This window comes from Copadichromis virginalis, unplaced genomic scaffold (assembly GCF_057382275.1).
Source record: "Copadichromis virginalis isolate Kocher_CV1m ecotype Utaka unplaced genomic scaffold, C_Virginalis_male_GT1.1 unmapped_scaffold_1, whole genome shotgun sequence".
Lineage (NCBI taxonomy): Eukaryota > Metazoa > Chordata > Actinopteri > Cichliformes > Cichlidae > Copadichromis > Copadichromis virginalis.
The window spans coordinates 2,533,146-2,559,944 of NW_028188589.1; the positions used below are offsets into that span (position 1 = coordinate 2,533,146).

The window sequence follows — 26,799 nt, forward strand, 5'->3', positions numbered from 1 at the left end:
TTCCTTTAGAATAAACAAACATAGGATTTATTATCACTGAATAATTCTGTATAAATCTATACAAATTATAGAAATATGTAATAGGAAACAACAAAATAATCTAAATTATAAAATAATGTGTGTGTGTGTGTGTGTGTGTGTGTGTGTGTGTGTGTGTGTGTGTGTGTGTGTGTGTGTGTGTGTGTGTACAATCAGGAGGGATGGGCATGATTTTAGTGTTTGAACAGTCATGAATTATCTTTAACAGCAGGTTGGATGTAATGTGTTAGAACTACCAGCAGGTGGGGATAAGAGACCTTTAAGGTGTTTGGTGCCACGCTCCACCTTCAGGTTTAAAACTAGTGTTAATGGAGTTTGAAGGTTGAGTTTGTTCCACGACTGCATTTCACTCACTGCCTCTGTTTGTATCTCTGTCACTGCAGGACCAACATGGAGCCAGAAGTCAGCGCTCTCAGGAGGCCGACAAACCTCACAGAAGAAAGGGAGAGAAAAAACACACCTGTGACGAGTGTGGGAAGGGTTTTACTCTGAGGGCTAAACTAAAACGGCATCAGGTCATCCACACTGGAGAGAGACCGTTCAGCTGTGACTTGTGTGGCAGAGCTTTTACTCACAGTAGCAACTTACAGAGGCATCTAGTTACCCACTCTGGAATTAAGGCATACAGCTGTGACGAGTGTGGGAAGGGTTTTACTGAGAAGGCTTCACTAAAACAGCATCAGGTCATCCACACTGGAGAGAGACCGTTCAGCTGTGACTTGTGTGGAAAGTCTTTTTCCTTAAAGGGTTACCTAAAAAAACACCAACTCATCCACAGTGGAGTTAAAGCGTACAGCTGTGATCAGTGTGGCAGAGCTTTTACTCACAGTAGCAACTTGCAGAGGCATCTAGTTACCCACTCTGGAATTAAGGCATACAGCTGTGACGAGTGTGGGAAGGGTTTTACTGTGAGGGCTAAACTAAAACAGCATCAGGTCATCCACACTGGAGAGAGACCGTTCAGCTGTGACTTGTGTGGAAAGTCTTTTTCCTTAAAGGGTTACCTAAAAAAACACCAACTCATCCACAGTGGAGTTAAAGCGTACAGCTGTGATCAGTGTGGCAGAGCTTTTACTCACAGTAGCCACTTACAGAGGCATCTAGTTACCCACTCTGGAATTAAGGCATACAGCTGTGACATCTGTGGAAAAACTTTCAGCCAGAGAGGGAGCCGAAATACACACCTACGCATTCACACCAGACATGATGTGTACTGCTGTGAACAGTGTGGCAAATACTTTACAACAGACGCACAGTTACAACGACACATGTTTACCCACACTGAGGAGAGACCTTATCGATGTGACCTGTGTGAGAAGACTTTTAAAACTCCACAGCACCTGAGAGAACACCAACAGATCCACACCAGAAAGAGACTCTACAAGTGCAGCTACTGTGAGGTATGTATTTATATTGTTATCTTGTCATTTTAGCCTGACTGTTTGGAACAACTCTGCTCATTAAACTGTGTTAGCATGTTAGCAATTCTACTGCATGGAAAAGCAGCTCTGAGTGATTATTCAGATTTTCCTTTCAGTTATGATTTTAGTATTACTGTAGTATTATGGTGGTAGTATTGTAGTTATTGCAGCCCAGTAAACTGAGTGTGTTAACTGAAACAGTCAAATGTAGTTGGACGTCTGCAGAGATACTCTTTATTTCAGGCGACGTTCAGGATACAAATGTTGAAGGACTGACTTACACTGTCTTTGTGTCTTTGTTTAGAAGCAGAGCGACACAGATGGATCCAGTTCTCAACCCTGTCATCACTGTGGTGGTGGGAAAGACTTTCATTGTGACCTCTGTGGAAAAACTTTCAGTCAGCAAATTACCCTAAAAGTACATCAACGTAGACACACTGGAGACAAACTGAAATACTGCAAAGAATGTGGGAGAAGCTTCACCACACCAAGTGAGTTAAAACGACATGAACTGATTCACAGTGGGGTTAAAAAGCACCTCTGTGATCAGTGTGGGTCATCCTTCACCACTGCAAGGGACCTTAAATCACACAAACGAGTCCACACAGGAGAGAAACCACACAAGTGCAGACACTGTGACAGAAGCTTCTCACAGTCAGGTCATCGTAACATTCATGAACGTACACACATGGAAGGAAACTACAGCTGTGACCAGTGTGACAAGAGCTTCAGGAATCTCAGTTCATACTCTGCACACAAACGATCCCACGTTACTAATAAACTGTTTCACTGTTACCAATGTGCCCAAACATTCACCTCATTGTCTGCTCTGTGCAAACATCAGCGCGATCACTCAGGGCTGAAATCACTCCCATCACTGGATCACAGTGAATCTGAAGACACAGAAAGATCCTCTGGTTTCTGTGTCAGACTCAAAAAGCTTGAGATCAGGCTCCACAGAGTTCAGATAGAATCATTTAAACTTGTGTTGAACTGAACTGGTTGCTGGGCTGAACTTCTACATAATACAGATCTACATGGGATCTTCTTTTCTGTTGTTTTACTGAGTCAGTTTTGTCCTTTTTTCTCTGTCCTGGTTTTGCTCGTCTGTAAATGATTGAAACTCAGTCAAATAGTTCATTGTTCTCCAGCAAAACGTTTTGGAAACTCATGTTTAACCTTTAAAACTCTGACATGTTTTAGCACACAAGGCTTCATCGGGGAGTTCACTCATGATTGGACCATGAGAACAAAGGTTTTTAGTTCTTTCAAAGAGAGTCTTGGAGATGTTTGATGTTTCTGTTTTTCTGAAACCAACTGAAAGAAAAACTATTTTTCTTGCTTTATGTAGTGTGGAAGTTTTTAATGTTTCTTCATCTGTGATGTTCTTGAATGTGTTCACGTGAAAATGGTACAAATAAACTGTCCTTTCAGCTTTAGCTCCTAATTTATTCATTATTTATGGATGTAGCACAGCAGCAGTCTCTTGATTAACACATGGAGGGCTCGGGATCTGATGGTGTCGTCTCCCTAATTTGCCCACTCAGTAAATCTCACTCATGGCCAAGAAATTGAAATAAACCTTGTTTCCCTGCTGGATAGTGATCCACTGTAACTCTGCTCCTCCTTCCTGTTTAGGATTTCTGTGGCTGAAGTAAAATTCCCTCCATCCATCACTTATCCCAGCTAACCCAAAGTGAAATAAAGTTTTGCTCGTCTTAAAAAAGCGTTACAATAATGGGCATTACCAATGCAAACTAAATGATACAGAAGATGAAAGAAGAGACTTTGATCAGTTAATAAAGCTCATGATCTGGATTCATTGTGGCTGCTACACAGATACTTCTGGGTCACTTCTCTCAGTTAGGAACCTTCCTCACCAAACTGACTGTTGGACCACACCCCTGGTTTCATGAGAAATTGTTTCAGCCATGATTTCTCTTCCTGTATTTCAGAGTAAAGACTGAAGTGACAAATGGAAGCATGTTTAAAAAACACAATGTGAGAGAGACGTTGAGGTCCTTAGAAGTTACCCTGGGTTTTTCTGTCACCCTGCTAGATGTTACACACCTTGTTATTGGACTGATTTCTACTGCTGGACTACTCCTGCGGAGAGTAACAATACTCTTACTAATTAGCTCCCTTTCACACCTTTGGGGATATTTATTTCTGTGTTTGCAGCGCTGTGAGCCAGAACAGCGAGAGAAAAATCTGCAACAGCGACGAGCCGAATGCTTACGTGAATCGCAGCAGCTGCACATGTGCTACGCTGAATTAGAGGATATCTTTGCTCTGGATTTCTATTTCTACTTTTTCATTTCTATATGATTCTTCTTGCATCTAAACAAAGATGATTCAATTTGCTAAATGTTGATGGCTCTTCGTGCTCAGGTGTAAATGAGACGTAATATTTGCTCTTGGTTTGGTTCTCCTGTACAGAACCTTGCAGTACAACAGAAACCTAAAAACATTATTTGTAGTTGTTATTCTTAGTTGTTCTGCTGCCTAAATACCACAGGGTCTGATTATGAAGTTATTGAGCTGCACATACGTTACGACCTGCTTAAGTTCGAGGTCACAGCGTCTGTAGAGCAGCTGGAACATAATGAAGTCTACAAGGTTAAAGTTTTCTCTTCAGTTATTGTTCTTTCTGCTGCTTGGTTTGATGGATCTGAGAGCTTTTGTTTTTATTATTGTTATTATAATTATCATTAATATTTTACTCTCTAGAAGCTTTAAAATAGTGTTTGTGTTTGAAAAAATTGATTTAAGAATTGAACAGAAACATCTGTCCTTCTGAAAATCGCCCAAAGGCACGGAGACAAAGTCAAAGGATGCAACCTGTAACTTTCTCTTCCTTCATGTCAGGACCATCATCCATGATTTATATAAAATGCATATAGCAACAGTAGCACTTTAGTTTGGACTTTATGATTTCTGTAACTGGAAAATATTATTTTGTTTAAAGACAGAAGTGACCGCATAGTTGCAACATCAAAGGGAAATATTAATTAATTAGCATCAAGTATATTTGTTGCTTAAGCGTTTGCACTATAACTTAAGTAGGATTATAACTTTTAAGGAAGGAAAGATTTCAGATATTTAGTTCACTGTTTCAGTTATTTTATATGAAATTAAAACATTTCCGTTGGTCAAATATGATGCTCTAAATCAAATAAAAGTTTGAAAATAAATGATGTATTTTTAAATGCTGCAACAAATGTTCACAAAAAGTAACTATAATTAAAACCAGTTAAACAAAATCAAATGTTTGAATCATGCTTAACCAAATGCCAGGCTGGAGAGCTGAACCTAAAGTATACGTAGAAAGATTTCAACATCTGAGCAGTTTTTAATGTTTTTATCACATATAAATGTCACAGCAGTGGGTCCTGGCCCAATGCTTTGTGTTTTTGGTTTTCTTTGACTCTTGTTTTTCTTGGTTTTTGTTCTTCTTATTTATCAGGCTCTCAGTAATCTTAGTTCTCCCTCCCTCAGTGTTCATTTCAGCCTGTGTTTAGTTTCTGTTCCCGTGTCCCACGTTTCATCGTTTCATGTCGAGTCAGCCCTGTCTCTCTGTTTCCTGTGTCTCCCCAGTCAGCCCCGCCTCCCTCGGGCACTCATGTGTGATACAGAGTAATAAACCTGACTACATTTGCTGCACTCTCTTTATTACCTGTTACTTTAAAATTCATACACTAATTATGTCTGCCCATCTCTCTAATGTGAAGGTCAAAGGTCAACATCCCAGTGACATAAGAATAATCCCAAAGGGGCAAAGGCAGCGGTTAATTTAGCACATTTAGCATTAAGGGTACAGCAAGGATATACTTTTACTTATTGTGGCAGGGGTGTGGTCTCTGGCCTGCTGCAGTGGAGGCTGGTGGCGGGACGTTGGACGGCACAGGTGAGGGTGATGGAGCTCATGACTCTCCCCTTTATAGTGACGGAGGAGACTGGCGTGGGGGAAGCGTGTAGTGGAGGAAGCCGAGGAGAGAGCTGGTTTCTGGCTACAAAGAAACCAGAAAAGATTGCTCGTGGTCAAATGTCAAAGGAGCTTGCAAAGAAAAGCGTCTGGACTTCTTTAAGTTACTTGAAGACGTTTCACCTCTCATCCGAGAAGCTTCTTCAGTTCTAAGGTCAAATGGTGGAGAGTCCCAGATATAAACCTAGTGGGAGTGACCCCCCACAGAGGGACATATGTGCATGTATGCAGGCAAAGACCTGCAGTTAAAAAAAAGCGCCCCTCGACAGCCAAACCCATCTGTTCTCTAATTGGATTGTTACATTGTTGATTGACATGACATTGACCAATCAGATGAAAGGAAGAAAAATAGGGTCAAAATCCGTACTTGTAACTTGCAGGGGTTTTTTTTCTAAGTCCACACACAAATCTTTTTTACGCACGCACAAATCTTTTTTACAAGTACAAAATATTTATGACCACATTTTGAGCCCATACGAGAACAACTGAGATCATTTGTCCACAACACGAGGTTAGTTATTAATATACCGTATTTTCACGACCATAAGACGCACTGTGCTAAAAGGCGCAGTCTCAGTTATGTGTGCCATTACTGTATTTAACACACACATAAGGCGCACTGGACCATAGGGCGCATACAAGTACCGTATGAGTATTTAAAAATAAAGCGGGAGCAAACCTGAGTTCGGTACCTTACTCACATTTCTATTGCCGGTAATCGTCACATCAACAACACACAAGCATACAAGTGTGCGTATTTAAAACTAAAGCAGGAGCAAAACAAAGTTTGGTACTCACATTTTTATCATCAAACCCATCGAAGTCCTCATCCTCTGTGTCTGAATTGAACAGCTGCGCTAAATCTCCATCAAACATGCCAGGTTCACTTTCTTCACCGTCAGAGTCACTTTCCGTGCCGTGCGGCTCCTCGGAAATGATGCCGGCTTTTGCGAAAGCTCGAACAACAGTGCCAGCAGACATGTTAGCCCAAGCATCTACAATCCATTGGCAAATTGTGGCGTAACTCTCCCGGCGCTGCCTTCCACTCTTGGTGAAACTGTGGTCTCCATCGGTCATCCATCGCTGGATGTGTTTGTCGCCGATGTGTTTGCTGCAGTAGGAGCGGAAGATGGCCAGCTTTTCCTTATAATCCGCTGGAAGTTGCTGCGCTACCGTAGTCCTGGTCCGGATGGAAAAATGGCACCGTTTCATAAAAAGTGAAAGTGAAACTGCTTTTAGCCGAATGGTGACCGTCGAAACGCTTCTCCCGCTCGTTCTTTGCTCGATGATCGCTGTCAGGGGTTTAGACATCTGTTCACAAGTAAGAGAAATAAGACACTGCAGACCGACTCAGAGTTTAAGAACGTGTACACGGGTGAATGCCTCTGAGAAGACAGACACAACGAGTACAGGCTGCTTGCTTTATTTATAGTTCAAAATGGATTACATAGCACTTCCTCTTTTAACGGAAAGGGGAGAGCTCAGGCATTGTCTTAGCTATCTAACCTCTGCACACAAACTGAAAAATAACGACACAGCAGTATTCATGCTTATCTGACATCACAGACACTGAAGTAAAGAATGCATGTATATCCTGTCTTGTCAAACATCTCAAACACTGAAGTAAGGAATGCATTGTGTTTTGTTTAACAATAGGCTTGGTTATGTGAAAATATATGAACACTAGAAAATAAAACACACTTGATTATATTGTATTTCATAAAAATCCTCTATCAATCCCTCCTGTTGTTAATATTTTTCACAGGTTTAATCAATGCATAGTCACTTGTTAGTCACATTTTCAACTTGCATGTCATTTGGTGAAAACATACATGATCATCAGTTAAAATTCATCTTCTTCAAGTTCAATCTCTGCTTGTGGTTCGTATTGGGGTAGGGAGACATATGCTAGTAGTTTTGTGGTGAACATATTGTTTACCATTCTGTGGACACAGGGCAATATGCATGTTGAGAATAAGCAAAGGAGTATGAGCAGTACTCCAACGAGTACTAGTCCTTTCATGAGCAACGTCTTCCATGACCCACTAAGAAGCCATGTGAGCCAGTCCTCTTCACCAGTGATGTAGTCCTGTCGTTGAGCTTGACTCAGTTGTCGCAGCACGTCCAGTGCGTCAGTCATATTGTTGGAGTGCACATTATCAGGAATGTATGTGCAGCAAGTCGTGTTGAAGAGCACACATAAGCCTCCTTTCTCGGCTAGTATCACGTCCAATGCGACTCGGTGTTGCATTATTGTGATGCGCACTGCATCGATTTCTTCATTCTGAGCCTTGTTGATCTTTGTTGAAGCATTCAGAAACAGTCCAAAACGGTAGTCGAGTGTCTCTATCCTGAGCATGTTTTTGGCATTTCCTGCCCACGGGAATAGAGAAAGCATTACTTTTTGTCCTTTGGTCCATGTTTGAATTCGTCTGGTACGTCAGTTCCCCAGATTGAGTCGTGAGGTTGCACGTCTCTAGTGCTCCTCTTGCGTCTCGTCTGATGTGGTTCATCAAGCCTCGGGGCCTCCAGGATCCTCGCCGGGATCTTCTGCAAAGGAAGCAAAACACCTTTTCCTGCACCTCCCTAACTTATCCTATTTGGGACTCTTTAATCAAAAGCATGATCCTAATTATGTTCTTAACTTATTGACTTGTATTTATATATATTCTTCAACGTTACTCATCCCTTTAAAACTCTTTAAGCGCTGGTTTCCCGTCCGGTTGCTCGCTATCATCAACATCCTGTACACGAATTGTCGCTGCTGCAAGTGCCTCTACTCTAATCTTAAGTCACCTTTTTAACCAGAAAATCATTATAAGCGCCTATTCTACTAAAAGATCCAAAAGAAAACAACCTCTTTAATCCTTTAACCTTAACATAAAAATAACAGTTTCAGTTTTACCATATCCAAATGATCAACAAACCCCCAAACATAATCACGCATAATAAGAACCAAAAAAGTCCTAAAATGATCCTAAATTATTAAACAATTAAATTATTAAACCCTAAATTCCCCCTTTTATTTTGACACATGAAATGTGTCACAATACTATACAAAACTCAAAATGCTTAGTTTTTCCCCACTCATGATCCAATCTATGTCATAAAAATAAACTTGAAACAGAACAATTATCAGTCATGTGTTTCTCCAATTAATGGTAACATGAGTTACATCAAAAATGTTTCCCCTTTAACATTTGGCATTCTCCCAACAATATACTATAATCCCATAATCTAACCCCAGTCAACAAAACAGAAATTTTCTCTGGTAAAAGCCAATTGTTTGTCCACATTTATGCATCCTCACTCACCCAGCCACACATTCACTCACATGCAGTCACACCATATATTTGCTAATAGTGGAGCTTCCCGCACGATCAGATACTCCACCCTCAGCAAAATGAGCTCATTCATTTTTTATTTTCCATAGGAAAATATTTCTTTATGCTTTTGGACTGGATTGACTCGCATAAAATCCTACAATTTTGGACAGGGACTTACGACCTGATCAGTCCCCACAGGTAGCTTTCTCCTCAGCCAATTGTAATCTGGAAAGCCCCCCTTTTATTTGCTCTCCCCGAGAATTTGTCAGCGCTGTTGCAGGCCTGCTTAGAACAGAAATGAGAAAAAATAGAGCTGATTATTAGCTCACAAAACACAAAACAAAATCACCTGACAGGTTTCCTTTAAGTGCACTGTTACAAACTAATGGGCCCAATCCTAGACATGTCCATGTTTCCTAAAACTCCCTCTATTAAAACAAAAACAACAACAACCCAAACCTTACTGACAGAATCAACCCATCACCACAACAACCTTAAACACACAAGTTTTGCCACCACATAATCTCACCCCCTCAATACACCGAAAGTCTCATTAAAACCACACAATTTGCACACAAAAATCACCCCCTTTAACATACTTAAATTCAGCATAAAACCCCTTTACGACAACATATAATCACTAAACTATAAATGTCCTACCCAACTCTGCACTTCTCTTGTCTGCTATGCTTCCTCTTCTGAAAGCCTCAGTCACACACACACACAGGAAGTTCCTCCGTCACCACTCACTTCAGCTAATTTGCATACTGAGTCATCTCTCAATGAGTTGCTGTAACAACAGAAACATATGTTTAAACATTACCACCTTATTAAATTATTTTATTTCTTTCTACAGTGATCACTACTGTTGATCACTTAGTCCCAGAGCACTCCTAAGTCACTCTTTTAAAACTACTTTAATCACTTTTTGTTTTCATAACTCACTTTGTCATATAGCTTCTTTGAGTTCCTCAATTTCAAACTCAAATGTATTTTATGTTTGTGTATGTGAATTTGCATATGTTGCTTTTCCAGTGTGTCAGACTCCTTCATAATTTTGCCTTTAAACAGTCAATTTTCTCCTTCCCAAATTTACTAACCCAAATTTTGATTTCCCACCTTAAATAGCAGCGTTCCTTGTCCTCAGCCAGAAGTTAGGGCTCCACTTGCCACTTTCCACCTCCGCCTTAGCCCAGCGGCTTTACCCTTGAGGTCCCGTCTTCTTCACTTCATCTCACCCGTGAGTCTGAGCTCACAGGGACTGAGTGAGGCCGAGTAATCGTGACTGTGCCTGCCTTAGGTTGTCCCAGGGTTTCGAGGTGGGATCTTACCCGTCATGGGCTATCCAGCCTTCCATACTCGCCTGATACGGGGGCCAAGTGGGCAGGGGAGGGAACACACTGGCTCTGGAAATTAAAGGAGTGTAAGCTGCTTCCTTCATTGCATCTTATATTAAACTATCCCACTTCTGATTCTTTCCTAGAATAATTTCACATATGGCACTTTGTGTATGTGTGTTTTCTATTCATTAATGTAATTGTCAGTTATTTTCTCTCTTCATTTTACTTTTTTATCTGTTTGTTTGTGACGTTCTACTTTAGTTCTACTAAACCTTGATGTAAAAACAATACACCCTCTTTTGACGCACATACTCTGCAGTTTGCCTACGCACGCACTTCTCTCTCAGACTTCCTCTTTTCACACACCGCCTTGCACTCACCCTACTATCAACTTTCATAGTGTTATTATTATTTATTATTTTGTACCCGTCACACCCAATCCCTCAAGTATCGGCACAAATTTGTTTCCAAACCAACAAAATAATCAAAAAACAAAAACATACATGAGTCAGGACACAAAAAGACAAAGAAAAATGCTGCCAGAAACAAAGCAGAAGTGTGAGGGGAAACTGAGCTCACAGACAGCTGCATGTGTTGGCTTTTAATAGCATGCAGCCTCTGCTATAAAAAACCAATAAATAAAAAATAAAAGAAAATGTGTAACATGCTCATCAACTTAGCGGTGTCCACACATTTAATTCAGCTTCATAATCCTGTAGGTTTAGTTATTATCTACAGGGTTTGGCTTATTAGTTGTTATTATAGATGTGCTCTGTATCTCAGTAATATTTATCTAGGATAAATGACAGGTTTTCAAGCAGGTTAAGTGCCTCTATGCACCTAATTGGTTTAGATATTGCCTTTATTTTCTTCATTTCATATGTCATTATACTGAGTTTGAGCAAACCTTAAGCTTGGTGCAGACTACTTCATAACAATTGTCCATCTCACATCATACTGACTAGGATACTTCTTGTCAATATTAATTTTATATCATTATTAATATCATCATCTTTTTCTCTCTATATAGTAACAATAGTATATTACAATATTTTACTAGTGTATATCACTATACTACTACTGAGATAATTTAATAGTTAGGATCATCTTACTCAGCAAACAGATAATTTATAGTTCATCCAATCTGTACAATTTGCTTCATCTCTGAACAGGTTTGTGCCTACTTTTAGACTGGTCTTCTGTTTGCCTCATCTCAGATCCAACCTTCAGTCACGTGCATTCTCTCTGTTGCATGTCGAACCAAGTAGTTTATTATTATATTTTATTTTGTATCCATCAAGGACGTGAATGAGCTGCAGTCTCACCCACCTCCAGGATGGAAACATTTATCTTTTCACACACTTTCCTTGGCTGTACAATGATACAGCCTTAATCTACCTTATGCATCTCTCTTTTTTTTTTTTTTTTTTTTTTTTTTAGAAAAGGTCTTCATCCAAATCACCATCAGGGTGTATACCTCACCCCTGACGTCGTTGCCCACCTCTCAATTTTAAATACACTTAGTCATTGAGGGCTAGCAGGAGGGACTATGCGCTTACCTGCTGCTCCTTGGCAGGTAGCTCCATGCCCTCCTGGGTTTTAATTGCACCTTAGAACACATATGCATCAACACTACAATGAGCGGGTGGAGGGAGGTTTGGAGTCTTCTCCCACCCCCATTCTCTGCGGCCTGCTGGAGCGGGAGGGCTAGTAGGAGGAGTTGGCCGTCCGACTGCGGTCTGGGGTGTGGGGCCTCCCTGCTGCTGCGGAGTCGGGGTGGTCTGCCTCTCCCCACCGCAGGGAAAAGGGTAACACCACCTGGGTCTGGGTGCAATTCCCCCCTCCAGGGGCAAGGGTACCTAGACCCGGTTTGTAGAGTACGCTTGGGGAGTGTGATTGTGTGTACAGCGTCTCTTTATGTCTGTCTCCACGTTGGTTGAGTGTGGAGTGAGTGCATATGAGAGCATGAGGGTGGGAATGGATGTTTGTGTCTGTGTGTGCCTGTATGTCTGTGTCTATATGTCAGGTTGGGTATCAGACGCCACCTCTCTGGGGACACCTCAGGCCCTCCAAGGTTTGGAGGCCTATCTCCACCCACCACCACTTCCCCTGCCGGTGGCGGACTCCCTCAGGTGTCGGTGTGTTGGTGGTTCTTTGTGTCTGGGGGTGGGCGTCCGGGTACACACCGGCTCACTCCTTGGCGGCCGCTTGTCGGGGCCTGGGGCCTGGGGCTCGCTCGGGCCCCTTTGGAGGTGGGGTGCCCCCGGCCTCTCGGCCTGGGGCTCGGTCACTCAGGCACAGCTGGGGGCCGGCGGAGCTCACGGGCGCGTCACTGCAACTCCCCCTGACTTCTGCTCCGCGGCTGCTGGGCGAGCCCTCATCTGGGACTCTCCTCAGCTCTTACTGGAACAGTGGCGCGGCTGCCCCTCTGTTGGTCTTCCATGGTCTCTTGTGTTCTGGGGGCCTCTGGATATCTGGAGTTTTGATCTCCTCCATACCTGCTTCACACCCTGGAGGACAGGGCTGTGGCCCCCCCACACTCCCTAGCAGATCATTACATGGAGAAACCTTTGGAATGCAAGCATGCTGATCCACACAGGTATGCACACATGGGTATTCACAGACGCGGACTAAAGCTTTCTTGGCTGCTGCCTCAAAGCACACTGTGCGCTGTCTATCTTGCGTGCTGCACAATATCGTTTATTATTTAGTAAATATTGATATCTATGACTAGCTAGTTTATTGTGATGGTGCTTTGTTTTCTCTATTATTATGTTGCTCTTTGTTGTTTGCTGTCTCCTCTGTTTGTTTTTTTTGTTTGTTTGTTTTTTTTTTCTCCATACAGGTGACCCAGGAGTTCTTTTTTTTTTTTTTCTCTCTCTTCCCCCCCCTTCTCACCGTCTCTTCTCCCCTTTGGTTTTCTTTCTTTCTCTCCCCCTCTTTCTCTCATTCATTCCCCCTGTCCTATTTATTAAAAAAAAAAAAAAAAAAAAATGACAAAGGATGAACTGAAGCTCTGCCATCACGTAATGTCGCATACTGCTGTTTCTGATGTCATTTAAAAAAGAAAAAAAAAAAAAAAGAAAAAAAAAAAAGAAAAGGTCTTCATATGAATGATTTCCTTTTATTTATTTCATACAATCTGGGCATGATGGGTCATAAATGCACTGATTTTTGCAGCCACGGCCACTATCTCTATGTGACATAAAAAGGGGATCGGTTAGATGCTGTTTTGTCACATGTCCTGAGGCTGATTTCACAATTATAGTGTTTTTTGAGAATGTTACATTTGGGACTTCTACAGTTAAAACAGTTTTACAAGCTCCTGTGTCTCAAAACATTTTTTTTTAACGGCACACCTTTCACATATACTACAACTGCTGGTTTGGCTTCTGACCCTAGCAGCAGTTGTTCTATATTGTAAACTTCCGCTTCATTTGTTTCACTTCCTTCCTCTCCACGTCTTCTACGTCTGTCATCATCACTTTGAAAAGATGCCATTCTGCTAGACGTTTTGCTTTTTTCTTCTGACTTTTTTCCACATATAGCTCTTTTTGCAAAGCGGTTTTTAAAGCATTTATTAAATCAGGGGTGCATTTGCCTTGCCAAGCTGGACAATATATTTTATTTTGTATTTCTCCACCTTTTTGCACTGACTATTCCTGCATTTGAACAGTTTTTTTCTAACCACTCTTCATTTGCTGTTAATTTTACTTTAGTTTTAGAGTTACCCATTTTAAACTAATTACGTCAGAACTGTGACACCTTCTCTGGCACAAAGGAGCGGGCAGGTGATCAATAACAGCCTTCTACTTTCTCACTATTTGAGAAAGCGGTTATTGATTTTACGTGATGACGCACAACCTTAGTTTCCCACTCCAGCCAGTTCGTGAGTGTACACAGGAAAACAGCTTGAGAAGGGTTCGACCGCGTATTGGGTCGTAAATGACAACTCACTTCTCTTTGTTAACACAAACAGAGCGCGCTTTTATAATTTTTATTGAGACTTTCCGTATTTTTATTGTGCAACCTTCTAACTGTTCCGTTGCAGCCACTCCCAGAGCGACCGGAACTCGTTCCGTTACAGCTGCTTTCCCAAAGCAACCGGAACTTTTAATAGCGATTTCTAGAATTTCGCTCTTGCCTGTTGTCTCTTAAATCCCTTCTGGATTGAAATCTGTCGGCGCTAACCAGGTTTACACACTATTTTAAAGGAAAATCTCAATATCAACGTATTTTAGCGCTAGATGGAATGCAGTGTTTCATATTCACCTTACTGTGGCGCTGCGTTTTGGATCCGGCACATCTGGTCCTGGCGTCGTGGGGCCTCGCTGACCAGAGATCGAATTCACGCTCCCGGATTTTCCTTTTTACTGTGCACAGATTTTTTCCAGCGCAGGCAACACGACGTCAGAATCCGATGAAAACCGTCTGTGGACAACTAGACGTTAAAAATAACAGTTAGTTATCCGGCTACGAAGGACCAATTAAATGTCAGGGGTTTAGACATCTGTTCACAAGTAAGAGAAATAAGACACTGCAGACCGACTCAGAGTTTAAGAACGTGTACACGGGTGAATGCCTCTGAGAAGACAGACACAACGAGTACAGGCTGCTTGCTTTATTTATAGTTCAAAATGGATTACATAGCACTTCCTCTTTTAACGGAAAGGGGAGAGCTCAGGCATTGTCTTAGCTATCTAACCTCTGCACACAAACTGAAAAATAACGACACAGCAGTATTCATGCTTATCTGACATCACAGACACTGAAGTAAAGAATGCATGTATATCCTGTCTTGTCAAACATCTCAAACACTGAAGTAAGGAATGCATTGTGTTTTGTTTAACAATAGGCTTGGTTATGTGAAAATATATGAACACTAGAAAATAAAACACACTTGATTATACTGTATTTCATAAAAATCCTCTATCAATCGCCTTATGTCCGCGGAAACTCAGCTGCGTATTCTTGACCTGTTGGAGCTTGTTTTCCAGCTTCCTCCACTTGCGAACCATCGATTCATTAAATTAACCTTAAATTCTCTCGCCGCTGCTCGATTTCCATGTTCCTCCGCGTAGCTGATGGCCTTCAGTTTAAACTGTGCTTCGTAAGCGTGTCTCTTTGCCATTTTCAGGGTTGTTAAAACAACGATGTCCTGCATAACGCACATACCTGTTCTTTTATACACGTATGTGCGATTGTCCCGGCATATACGATCAACGCCCACACTTCACCCTTTAACGTTCTCATGGTGTTCTCTACTACGTCCTCCTTACAACACATAGGGGGCACTGCGCTATAGGGCGCGCCGTACTTTTTGAAGAAAATCTAAGACTTTTAAGTGCGCCTTATGGTCGTGAAAATACGGTACTGCAACAACATGGCAACAGAGCAGCTGCAGAGAATTCAACATTAATGAATCGATGTCCACAACCTGCTGCACAACCTGCAGCAGGTTGTGGCCTGATGTGTTTGTAAGAGTTTCACTTTCAGGAGGAGAAGATTTAAACGAGTCACACAAATGTGAACTACAATGTCTGTGACACACAATTTATGCAAACTGCAGTAAATCTGACCTGAAGAAATCCAGTCTTCTGCCTGTTGTGGTTGTGACAGCTGCTCGTAGGAGAGTTTGTTTGTAGGAGGTGGAGATGTTCTCAGATCAAGTGCGTAATCGTCTCTTTGTGTAGACGCTAAAAGCTGTGAGCCAAAACTCTCTGCTCTGAAACTCTTCACTCAGTCCTCACGCTGAGAGTTTAGAGGCTGAACTTCTTGTTCCTCCATAACACTTTTCATGAAACAGCAGAAATGAGCTTGTGTTTCTCAGCAGTGCGCACACAGAGAGCCGATCCTCTCTGCTCAGTCTGAACAAATCAAAGTGAAACGTCAGTGAAAACACAGCTGCTGATCAAACTGTGTCAGATTAATGCCTCAATGTTTCACTGTGAGGTTAAAAAATACATAAAAATGATTTAAAGAAGTAGGAGGCAGATTTTCACAATAAGAGCACTTTGTTTTTAATATAGCTGTCGAAATTAACGCGTTAATTGCGATAATTAAATTTTGGAATTAATTACGTTAGAATATTTAACTATTTAGCGCAACACGCAGATAAAAAAAAAAAAAGTCACTCCCATAATTCCACTTGATTTGTTTACCGCGCCACTGAAAATGGAGAAGCAGGAACAGGATGGCCTTCTGGATGGGGAATTCAAATACAAGAAGAACATAGATGGGACAATAAACAAACGCGTTGTAATTTGCACTCACTGTAGTAAAGAGTTTCAATTTCACCGTTCAAATTCGACCTTAAAATACCACCTTAATGCCAAACACGCGTTTGTCGGGGCAGCAGCTTCACCCGGCCTGCGTCAGACCACTCTTAGTGAACGCAGGCCACTCGGTAAGTCTTCTTTGGACAAACTGACCGACAATATAGCCAAATGGATAGCAAAGGACTGTAGACCACTAAGCATTGTGGAGGACAAGGGCTTTGCGGATGTTTTAAAGGTTGCATCTCAGGACGCGTCCTACAAGCCCCCAGCGAGAAGCACAATAACAATTCGAATCCACGAACTGTATGAAACGGAGAAAAAGAAAAAAGAAGAGGCTTTGGTTCACACAGAATGCGTGGCTCTGACAGGAGACCACTGGACATCATTGAGTAATAACAATTACCTGGGAGTTACTGCGCATTTAATCACTGAAGCCTGGGGTCTGACATCCTTTGCGCTGACTATAATGAAAACGGAAGAGCGGCACTTTGCGGAGGCTTGTGCAGAGCAGTTCCAGACTGTTGCTCGCAGGTGGAGAATTGAGGAGAAGGTGACAACAGTAGGCACGGACAGTGCGCGCAATATGATCGCTGCGGCTCGCATCATGCCATTCAATCACATGCCGTGTACCGCGCACATTCTACAGAGATGCATCACAGTGAGTCTCGCAGACAGTGGCTTTGTCACTGCGCTGGCCAAATGCCGCAAAATTGTTGGCCATTTTAAGCACAGCCCAGCAAACACAGCAGAGCTGAACGCAGAGCAGGTGTCACTGGGGCGCAAGCAGGAGCCGTTGGCCCAGGACGTGCCTACACGCTGGAACTCCACGCTGGAGATGGTGAAGCGCTTGATCCGCAACCAAACTGCAGTAACCGCGACTCTGGATAAACAAAAGCATAAACTTGTCCTCCTGACGCCTCCAGAGTGGGACAAACTTCAGAGACTGGAGACACTTCTAGAGCCCTGCAGGTGAGCCTGTCATTGTGACCATAATTGTAGGTTTAGATTAAATGTATCAAACATACATCTTAAATCAGTTTTGTTATTATGAAAATGTCTTATTTAAAAAATAAATGAAATCAAATATTTTATTAATATTACCTAGTATTAAAAAGCTTTTTTTAATTTGCTGTCTTATCTGTGTGTGTGTGTGTGTGTGTGTGTGTGTGTGTGTGTGTGTGTGTATGTGTGTGTGTGTGTGTGTATGTGTGTGTGTGTGTGTGTGTGTATTCCACTGCAGATATGTGACTGAACTGCTGGGAGGAGAGGCCTACGTCTCCTGCTCTGTAGTTCTACCAGCCTTCTGCCACCTGCGCCGTGTCATGGAAGTAACTGATGAGGACCCTGCATATGTGGTGAGGTTTAAAGAGAAGTTTAAGGAAGACCTTGCTTCCCGCCAGGAACATACCAACTATGCATGGCTCCAGATCGCAACTGCACTGGACCCACGTTTTAAAGACCTACGCAGTGTGCCCAAGACTGACAGAGAAGCAGTGTGGACCACACTGGCAGGCATGCTGCATGAAGACTCTCCTAGAAGATCACACACTGCAGAAGAAGGTCCAGCCAAGAAGAGGCTGAGCCTGCTGCAGATGGACTCTGACTCTGAGTCAGAGGAGGAGGTACAGCAGGACAGAGCCATACAGCGCTACAGAGCAGAGCCCTGCACTGCCTTAGAGGACTGTCTAAGGTGGGCAGCTCATGCAGGAGCCCACAGCCAGCTGGCCCGCCTTGCTCGCAGATACCTGGCCACTCCTGCCTCCACAGTGCCCTGTGAGAGGCTGTTCTCTGTAGCAGGGCACATTGTGAACAAGAAGAGGTCTGCTCTGCACTCAGAGAACGTGGACAAGTTGGTTTGTCTCAGCAACTGGCTGAAGGATGAGTAGACCAGAGGACCGTGTGTTTAGAGCTTGTTCTATGGTTGAATGTGATTTAAACAATACTTTTCACTGTTGTTCATATTCTTTTGCACTAATCTACCTTACCCAAAAGGATGATTGGAGATTTTTTCTATTTTGCCTGTTGAATTAGGCCTATGTTCTGTGAACTTGAAGATGTATATGGATAAAACAATGTGCTAGATTTAAACGGGTGGAAAACATTCAGTAAAAATCCCTCACAATTATTTGAAGCCCTGTTCTGCTTGTACTGTTTGTACTCACAATTAATAATAAATAAAACAAACAAGTGTGTTAAAAACCACTATCTGTCCCGATTTTTACACATATATACACATATATTTCGAGTTGCAATTAATCAATTTTTAGGCTGTGATTAATTCGCTTCCAGCACAACACCCAGCCTACGTCAGACCACGCTGAGTGAACGCAGGCCACTCAGCGTGGTCTTAGCATTAAATAACACTAACAAGTGTGTAAAAATCCGCTATCTGTCCGTATGTTTGCACACATTTTGGTCATATTTCGAGTTGCAATTAATCATGATTAATTAATTTTTAGGCTGTGATTAATCTGATTAAAAATTTTAATCATTTGACAGCCCTAGTTTTTAATTCAGTTAATGTCAAACTGTCATCAACACCTCTGTGTTGTCTCTGAGCAGATTCAGGCATTACTCAAATAATAAAGGCTTTTTTTCACTATTATACTTTTCATTAGTCTCCAGGTTGATGATTATAAACAGAATTATTAAAGTTTTTATCATTTCAGGCTGAAAATCAACATGAATTTGGTTCTAATCAAAGAAGCTCCTTTAATGTGTGTCATTAAAATCCTCACACAGACTTAAAAAGGCGACATTAACATTAAAATAAATGAAAGAAGCTTCGGCTGAGAGCTTCATGCAGTCATCATCAGCAGCTCATAGCAGTCACAGCTCTTTATTACGCAGCTTTGCAGGAATTAAAGTGGCTGAAGTGTCAGAGTTTGTGTGAGAAGCTGCTTCATGGACAGCTGTACACACGTCTTTATTATTTCTTCATAAATCAAACACACAGGTTTGTCTGCAGATGATTTAAAGTGTGTCGTTGTGCAGTTAAAGCTGTTTGTGTGACGCCCTGACCTCCTGTGAATGAAACAGCCAATCAGATCCATCAGAGAGAGAGCAGGAAGTGTTGTGTGTTTGTGACAGAACAAGGAAACAGTGATGATGATGAACATAAAGGTCCTCTGATGTTTCCTGTTACAGTAATGCTTGTTCATCTGTTGCTCTCCTACACTTTCCTATAAATAAAGGAGAAAAAGTCCGTTTAGTTTCATTTCCTACAGCTCAGAGTTACACTTCACATTCCTGCTGTCACATCAAAAAGCTTCACTTTGGTCCAACATCTACATGTTAACATGAAACACAGACAGACTCAGAACATCTGGAACATCTGCACTTTGACCCAAACTGTTATAGCAGGATATTTTCTACATATTTCTTATGTTGGACCTGTTTGAACTGTAAACGACCTGTAATCATCTGTAAATGGTGTGAGACACACTGAGGCCACCTACAGGGCAGCTGGGGAACAGCAGGGATCTGAAATCATACGAGACGTTAGTGAGTGAGAAGAACAAACGGACTTAAGATGGCTCGAAGTGATCAAAGTTGATCTAAAACAGAAGATAAATCCAAAGCAGCATCAGATGAATGTTACCATTTCCAGTTACGGTGCCCTTCATCTAATATGGAAATGTGTTGGTTTTTTTTGCCGTGTTGTTGTTCTTCCTATTGTGTTTAGGCCAGAGATGCTCTTCAAACAGCTGACAGACATGACCACATTACAAGAACATGGTGTGAGTCCGATTTGATATTCCAGTCAACGCTGAGAGACCTTAACCAGGAAGTCAGAGGTCAGCTGATGCTGCGAGCAGGAAGTGAACCAAGGGAAAGGTTCACTCTACTCAATCTCAAAGAAAATATGCTGGTATTTGTTGATGTTGATGGTACAATAAAAATACATAATATAATAAATAATAAAATATCATGTGATGATGAGATGTGTTGTTGGTGTTTGTATTTTCTGTAAATGTCTTTTTAATGTAAATGCTTTGTTCCAGACGGACAGGGAATCAGTTGCTGTACGATGACATCATCTTGATGTTGACGAGGAGGGCGAGAAAAACTAGTTTTGTCCTGCAGATGGCGATCTTGCACCGTGTTCAGAGAGCCGACACTGATGGTGCTGCTCTACTCAGCTTACTTTAGCCTGGGTTGGACTCTATATGAGCAGCTTCCACTCTGGTTTCACTCTTAAACACACTTGTTTGATTTCACTTGTAAAAGTTGAAGAATAAATATTTTATTACAAAATTATTTGTTGATGCATTTTTTTAGGGTCAAATATCTTGTTTGATTTGAGGAATGAACTGTTAGGGTGGAAAAAGTGAATCAGGTTAAAATAGTGGTGCTTTATATCAGTGAAGATGTATAATGTAATTTAAAATGTTGATGATGGGTTGTAGTGGGCTTGTACTTACAAAACTGCCTCATTTTATTGGAACGATCCACAGTTGCATCCATTCACGGATGACATCTGACATCATTTGACATCTGGTCTGAACACGTTTGTACACAAGATGCCTCAGTTCTGGATGTTCCCACAGACTCCTCTGTGCACCTAAAGAAAAGGTCAAGGGTCAGCAGCACATGTAGTTGGGACAATTCTTCAGTCGCACAAACTACACAATCATTTTCCTCCAATGACGACTTTTCACTTGCAGAAATGGTCCTGTGTGATTTCCAGGCTGTGATAGAAAAACTAGTTCCTAATGGCAGCGACTCACTCAGTAAACATGTGTTTCCTTCACCAACCTCACACACAGATCCAATAAGATCAGGAAGTGGGCAGTATAGTACAATATGTGTTATTCTGTGCTGCACTGCCCAAACTAAAGATCTGCTGAAGTGTTGGAAATGATCCAGATGTTTATTTTGGACGATACAGCAGAAGATCAGACATGAAAGTGGAGATAACACAGAAGACCTGCAGCAAAGGTCAGAGGTCAGACTGGGCCCTGGATTCAACAATGAGCCAATGATCATCAAGCAGTGACTAAAGCAGAGCCCTGACGTTCTGACATTCATCACACAGTCAGAACAAATGTCTGCTGATGACTTCATCTCATGAAACGACTGATAGATGTCAGTTCATTGATCAGCTGAGCTGCTGATCTTCATCGTCACAGAAACATTCAGCTTGTTTCAATCAGTAAATAACTCCCACTACTCCCAGTTTGAACTGTTCCCACTCAAAATGCTGTGAGAACAATGATCATTGTAGAACTTCACAAACATCACGTGTTGTTTTCCACATGTAAGATCAGCAAACACACAGAAACTTCCTGTTGCCACACACGGCCTCTAAAATCTCTTCCACGCTTTCTGTCTGAAGTCCACTCTCTGTGTCGGATCCACAGGAAACAACAAGATCTTATTAACATGGTTTTCAATGTGTCTCCTTCCAAAAAGTCCAACCAATGAACAAATGTGTGTATTTGTGGAGGCCGAACAAAAGCATGACACATTTCTCTGTTTCTATAAACTGGAGTCAAACACAAACATGAAGAGTTTCACTGACAGACTCCAAAATGCCCCCACAGTGGATCAAAGGGAAATCCTACAGTGTGGCCAGAGACTCTTAATGGCTCCAACATCAACACATCCACAATGTTGGATCCAGTTCTGCCTCACAGAGTTACTAAGACACACCCTCTGCCAGCATCACAACAGCTCCACCTGCTTCACCTGCCTCCTCAGCATCTGTACACCTGAAGAGAAAAGAAAGGCTCCAACAGCTCAAATCTACAAAGGATTCATGAAGTTTCATCCAACAATAACATGTTTGCCTTCCACAGTGTGCTGTTAGACACCACTGTACCTCTGCCATTTCAAAAAGAGCAGCTTGGGAACATTTTGGCTCCAAACACTTTGTGTTTAAGTTCTTTGTTTTCTTTGTGAAGCCGACAACATCTGGAGCTTTGTGACTCATAGAAACATCATTTTGTTCTTTAGATGACAGCAGATTGGGACTGAATAATCAATCACTATCAAACCAATAAAGACAAACATGCTGATTTTACAGGAACTTTGTTGGAGAAGCTGCAAAGACATGAAACTGGTGGAGATCCCAAACCAGTTGATAGTGCTGGTTATTCCAAATAAAGCTGTTTCCCTTTGAGATGAAATGACTTTGTGTCCTGATATATAATAAAGATGTTGTTGTTTTTGAGCCCCTGTATTAAAAGTAGTTTAAAGTCAGCTTGAGTTTGATGTCTTTATGTCAAAGCTGCTCATGATGTTGAGCTGCTGATGGAATAAAAACAATATAAAAGCATGTAGTCCAGACTTAAATGTAGCCTGTTGTTAGCTGAGGTCCACACACAGTGTTTGACAGTGTAAAGTGTGTGAAAGGGCTGCTGGTGGAGCTCACTAGGATGAGCAGGTGACCACGAGGTGGAGAGCAGCTGGCCTGGCTTTGACCCGGGCCACGCCCCCTTTCTCTCTGCTTTGCTGTCACTTATCTTCACTGCTCTGTCCAATAAAGCTGAAAAAGGCCCCGAATCAAAGAAATCTGCTGCAGCCTCTGAAATGTCTTCTGTTTCCTTCCCGACGGCTTTTTCACCGTCAGCCCATCAGACAGTCCAGCAGCATTTATGATGATGTCATGATGTTGAAGAGGCTGCTACGGTGGCCTCCCATGACCCCCAGCCTCATCACAGCTGAGATGCAGACATTTGAAAACATTCAGCAGACAACTGAATAACAGTCCAACACAACAGTCTGTGTGCAGACACACACTGACCTTTCATAGAGTCAAACACAGCTGGTTGAGTCATTTCTCTGTGAGTCTAAAGTGAATCTAGTATTTGAAAGTCCACTTCCTGTATTTGTTGTTGAAGACTTCTTCAGCTTCTTCTCAAGGACATCAGCTGCTTGTTTGGCAGCAGAGGCAGTTAAGAAGCTTCCTGAAAAACACTGAACAGTGAGTTCACTGTGGCATATGACAGATTCAGCTTTCTGTGTGCAAATGTGTCTGTGTCGACCTTTCAAATGCTGTTGAATCCAAAACATCAGCGGCTCCTCGGCTGCTCACTTCATGCACTTCTGTCTGTGTGACAGTCCAATGACATCACAGCTGTTTCCAGCCCCAGTGTCTCAGGACTGGACACCTTTAAACATGTCGAGGATCAAACAGCGTCCAGCTAAACACACATGAAACTATCAGAGCTGACAATCATTCCAATAACATCTAATGGTTCATGTATGTAGACACAGGACTACAAGGAAATGGCTCTCAGCATCTGGCTGTGGGAACACATGAGTCCCTGTTTGTGTTCAGATTGTGTGCATGTTTTAGACGTGTGTCACATGTAGAAACACAACAATCCCACAATGACACACAGATGTGTTTGACACAGCTGTGCAGCTGTAAGTTGTTTCTAATGATTCATTGAAGCTCTTCTAACATTCTGGAGACGATCAGTACATGAATCTGTTCAACACGACAACAATTTGACTTCAGTGTGAACGTTTGCATTAAATAACCTTCTTCATCCAGCTGACAGCATCTTCATCCTATGATGTGAACAGTTCCTCCTGTTGATGACAAACCTCTGACAGGATCTGCTTGAGGAGCTTTTTCATGTGCAGCTCTCTGAGCTCAGGGCTGAGCTGCTGTTTCATCTTTAAGAGCTGCTGCCTCCTCGCCGGACTTGTTCTCCTCTTCTTCTCCTAATGACACCATTTCTGCTTCATATTAAATTCAATAAAGATGCTGACATGTATCTGTAGCAACAACATCATTGAATCTAGAACAACTGGAGCCAAACCAGTGGCTCTGCTGGGATCACTGGTGAGCCAACACTTCCTTGTTGATGCAGATTTCAGGGCTTCCTTTTGCTCCTCCGTTATAACTGTTCTCTCTTCTCAACACATGATGACACAAAGGAATCAGCAGTGACAAAGATGATGCTGAAGAGAAGCACACACTTCACACATATAACAGACCAGTGCAGTTACACACACCTCTGCTCGACATCAGGCCTCAAACAAAGACACAAAACACTAACTTGACTCTAAACAGAAGAAACGAGCAGCTGTTTCTGTTCTGTGCTTATTTATATTTGACACACATGCTTCTCTTTGTGCAAACACACATGGCACTATAAGGGTAACCTCGCACACAATGATTGGACAGCACAGTGATGATGCTGGGAGATCCTATACGCAGCAACACAGAAACACTGAGAACTTTAAACAATGATGGAAAGTGTTATAAATGACTTGTTGGCCTCTGATCTGTCACAAACAGCTGAAACGTGTCTCTCATGAGTCACATGAAGGTTTTTGACAGAAAGGACAAAAAGTAGCTGCAGTCAGTTTGTGTCATTTTTATATTTATTCATCTGGGAGAAAAATCTGAGGGACATTAAAATGTGTTTTCAACAGAGACAAGAACATGAATATAACAGAACAGGTAAATGAAGATGTTTCAAGTAAACAGCTGGACTGATCAGGTCCAAACACAGAGTGATAAACTTGTCAAACAGCTGTCATATCTTTATATAGAAGCTCTTTATAAATGCTGCTCACTGCAGTCTGTTTACTAATAATGTCAAAGTGTTAGAAACACAGAAACATCAGAATGGTCTTTGTTCACAGAAACCTGTCTGGGATCCTTTGTTGTTCTTTTGATGCAGAGTTACATTATAAATATAAAGAGTTATTTCAGAGTCTCATCAGTTTTCCTGCATGTCTTTATTTAACACATCAGCAGGGCTGAAGCTCTCATGTTAAACACACACTGATCTATGGACACGTTCATGTGTTTCTAACAGAACCAGGCTGTTATCAGCCTGCACTAACATTATGTCACACACACTGAATGTAACAGTGACAGTTTACATCATCACACAATCAGCTGTGATTGTTTCACTGTCATCAAACGAGTCAACAGGAAGTAGAATCAATAGAAACCAATCATTTCCTGACAGCATGTCTGATGGAAATAAGTGCAGATTATGTATGAAGTCTAACTGCACACAGTAACTGTGTTACAATAAGGACTTAACAGCGCCCTCTGCTGGAGTGTTTCAGTACTGCGTTAACTAGAATACACCACCTCCTCCTCACACCACCTGCTACAGCTCTACTCTTCTATGACTACAGTCATCCACAGCACTGATGTGAGGTCACATGGTTCATATGTAAGGAGCACAGCTGACCTCAGGTCAGTTTAATGACTGTGAGCAGCAGCTGTGTTATTGTCACTGTGACAGGGAGACACTCTCAGACACAGCGCTCATGTCAGCTTGTTCTCATGCAGGAGGATCAGGAGCTCCATGTTTGTCTTTCTGTTTGAATCATGATGTGTTTGTGCCATCAGAGTCTGTCATGAGTACTCAGGGTTTCACAGCAGCTCTTCTGGATGCTGACGAGGACTCCAACCTCATGTTTCACCTCTCTGAGCTTCTGATGTCTGTGAACACTCGTGTTTCTTCTCTGGGCTCATCTGGACAAAAACACCTTTCTGTGTTTGGCTGCAGCCTCATTCTGACTGACAGGAAGTGTGTTATCCATGAGCTGCACTTCTGTGAGGAAGTTTCCTGCTGTGTTTCCTGTCTGTGGACAAACACGAGTGTTCCAGCTGAGGACTTGGTTCCTTCCACCTGTCCATACAGGACATCACGCTGTCTGCAGCTCTGTAAATGCAGCTCCAGGTCCTTCCACGTGCTGCTCTGTATTTGTGCAGTTTGTAGTGTGTCCTGGGAAACGTAGCACACATGGTGTTCTTCTGCTGTTTCCTCCTTTCACTGAGTGTGAAACACTGACGCTGTGCTGTTGTTCACAGAGGGGAGCTGATTCTAGCTGCAGCTGGACTCTGTCATCTAACTGAATGTGTTGGTGCTGATCACGGGGCTCTGAGGGGGGAGCAGCAGGAGGACTCTGGATGCTGATGTCAGTGTATCTGTGGAAGCTCCCACAGCGTGTCTGTCATTCAATATTGTGCTGTATATTGTATCTATGCAAAGATGAACAGACTGTGTGTTCACTGGTCTCTGTGCTGCAGCTCTGATGTCATCATCACTCCCTCCTCCACCCTCAGCAGTCCCAGCATGCTGCTGTGGTGCACCCCACCCTCACTCTACACCTGAGCCACAGACCACACCCTCCACCTCAATATACACCACAGTTTTCTCTGCTGTGGAAATGAGATCAGGAGGAAATCATCATTATTATTATTTAATAAACGCTCACATTAATGTGGGCTTATTTGTTTCATATTAGAAACATTAGTTGAGTGTTTTTAGTATAAAATGGTCAAAGTCCCTCTTTTTGCTCCTCCCCTCACCTGTGGATGGGCGGTGCTGTTACCGTGGTGACAGCTTGGATGTGTTTCAGTCCTGCCTGGTTATCACTGCAGGAATCTTTCACATTTATTACAGGTAATAACTCTGATTTTTC

The 26,799-nt window shown here is 42.2% G+C and overlaps 1 protein-coding gene across 1 annotated transcript in view; it reads left to right on the plus strand.

Annotated features, from left to right (window-relative positions):
- The window catches only part of LOC146679523 (uncharacterized), a 241,879-nt gene extending 221,144 nt beyond the window's left edge, over window positions 1–20,735 (plus strand). The window contains exons 2-3 of the mRNA XM_085450269.1: window positions 20,075–20,260; window positions 20,394–20,735. Of these exons, the coding sequence (XP_085306395.1) occupies window positions 20,075–20,260; window positions 20,394–20,423 (216 nt within the window). The 3' untranslated portion in view covers window positions 20,424–20,735. The remainder of the gene's footprint in view (window positions 1–20,074; window positions 20,261–20,393) is intronic.
- Window positions 20,736–26,799: the final 6,064 nt, after the last annotated feature.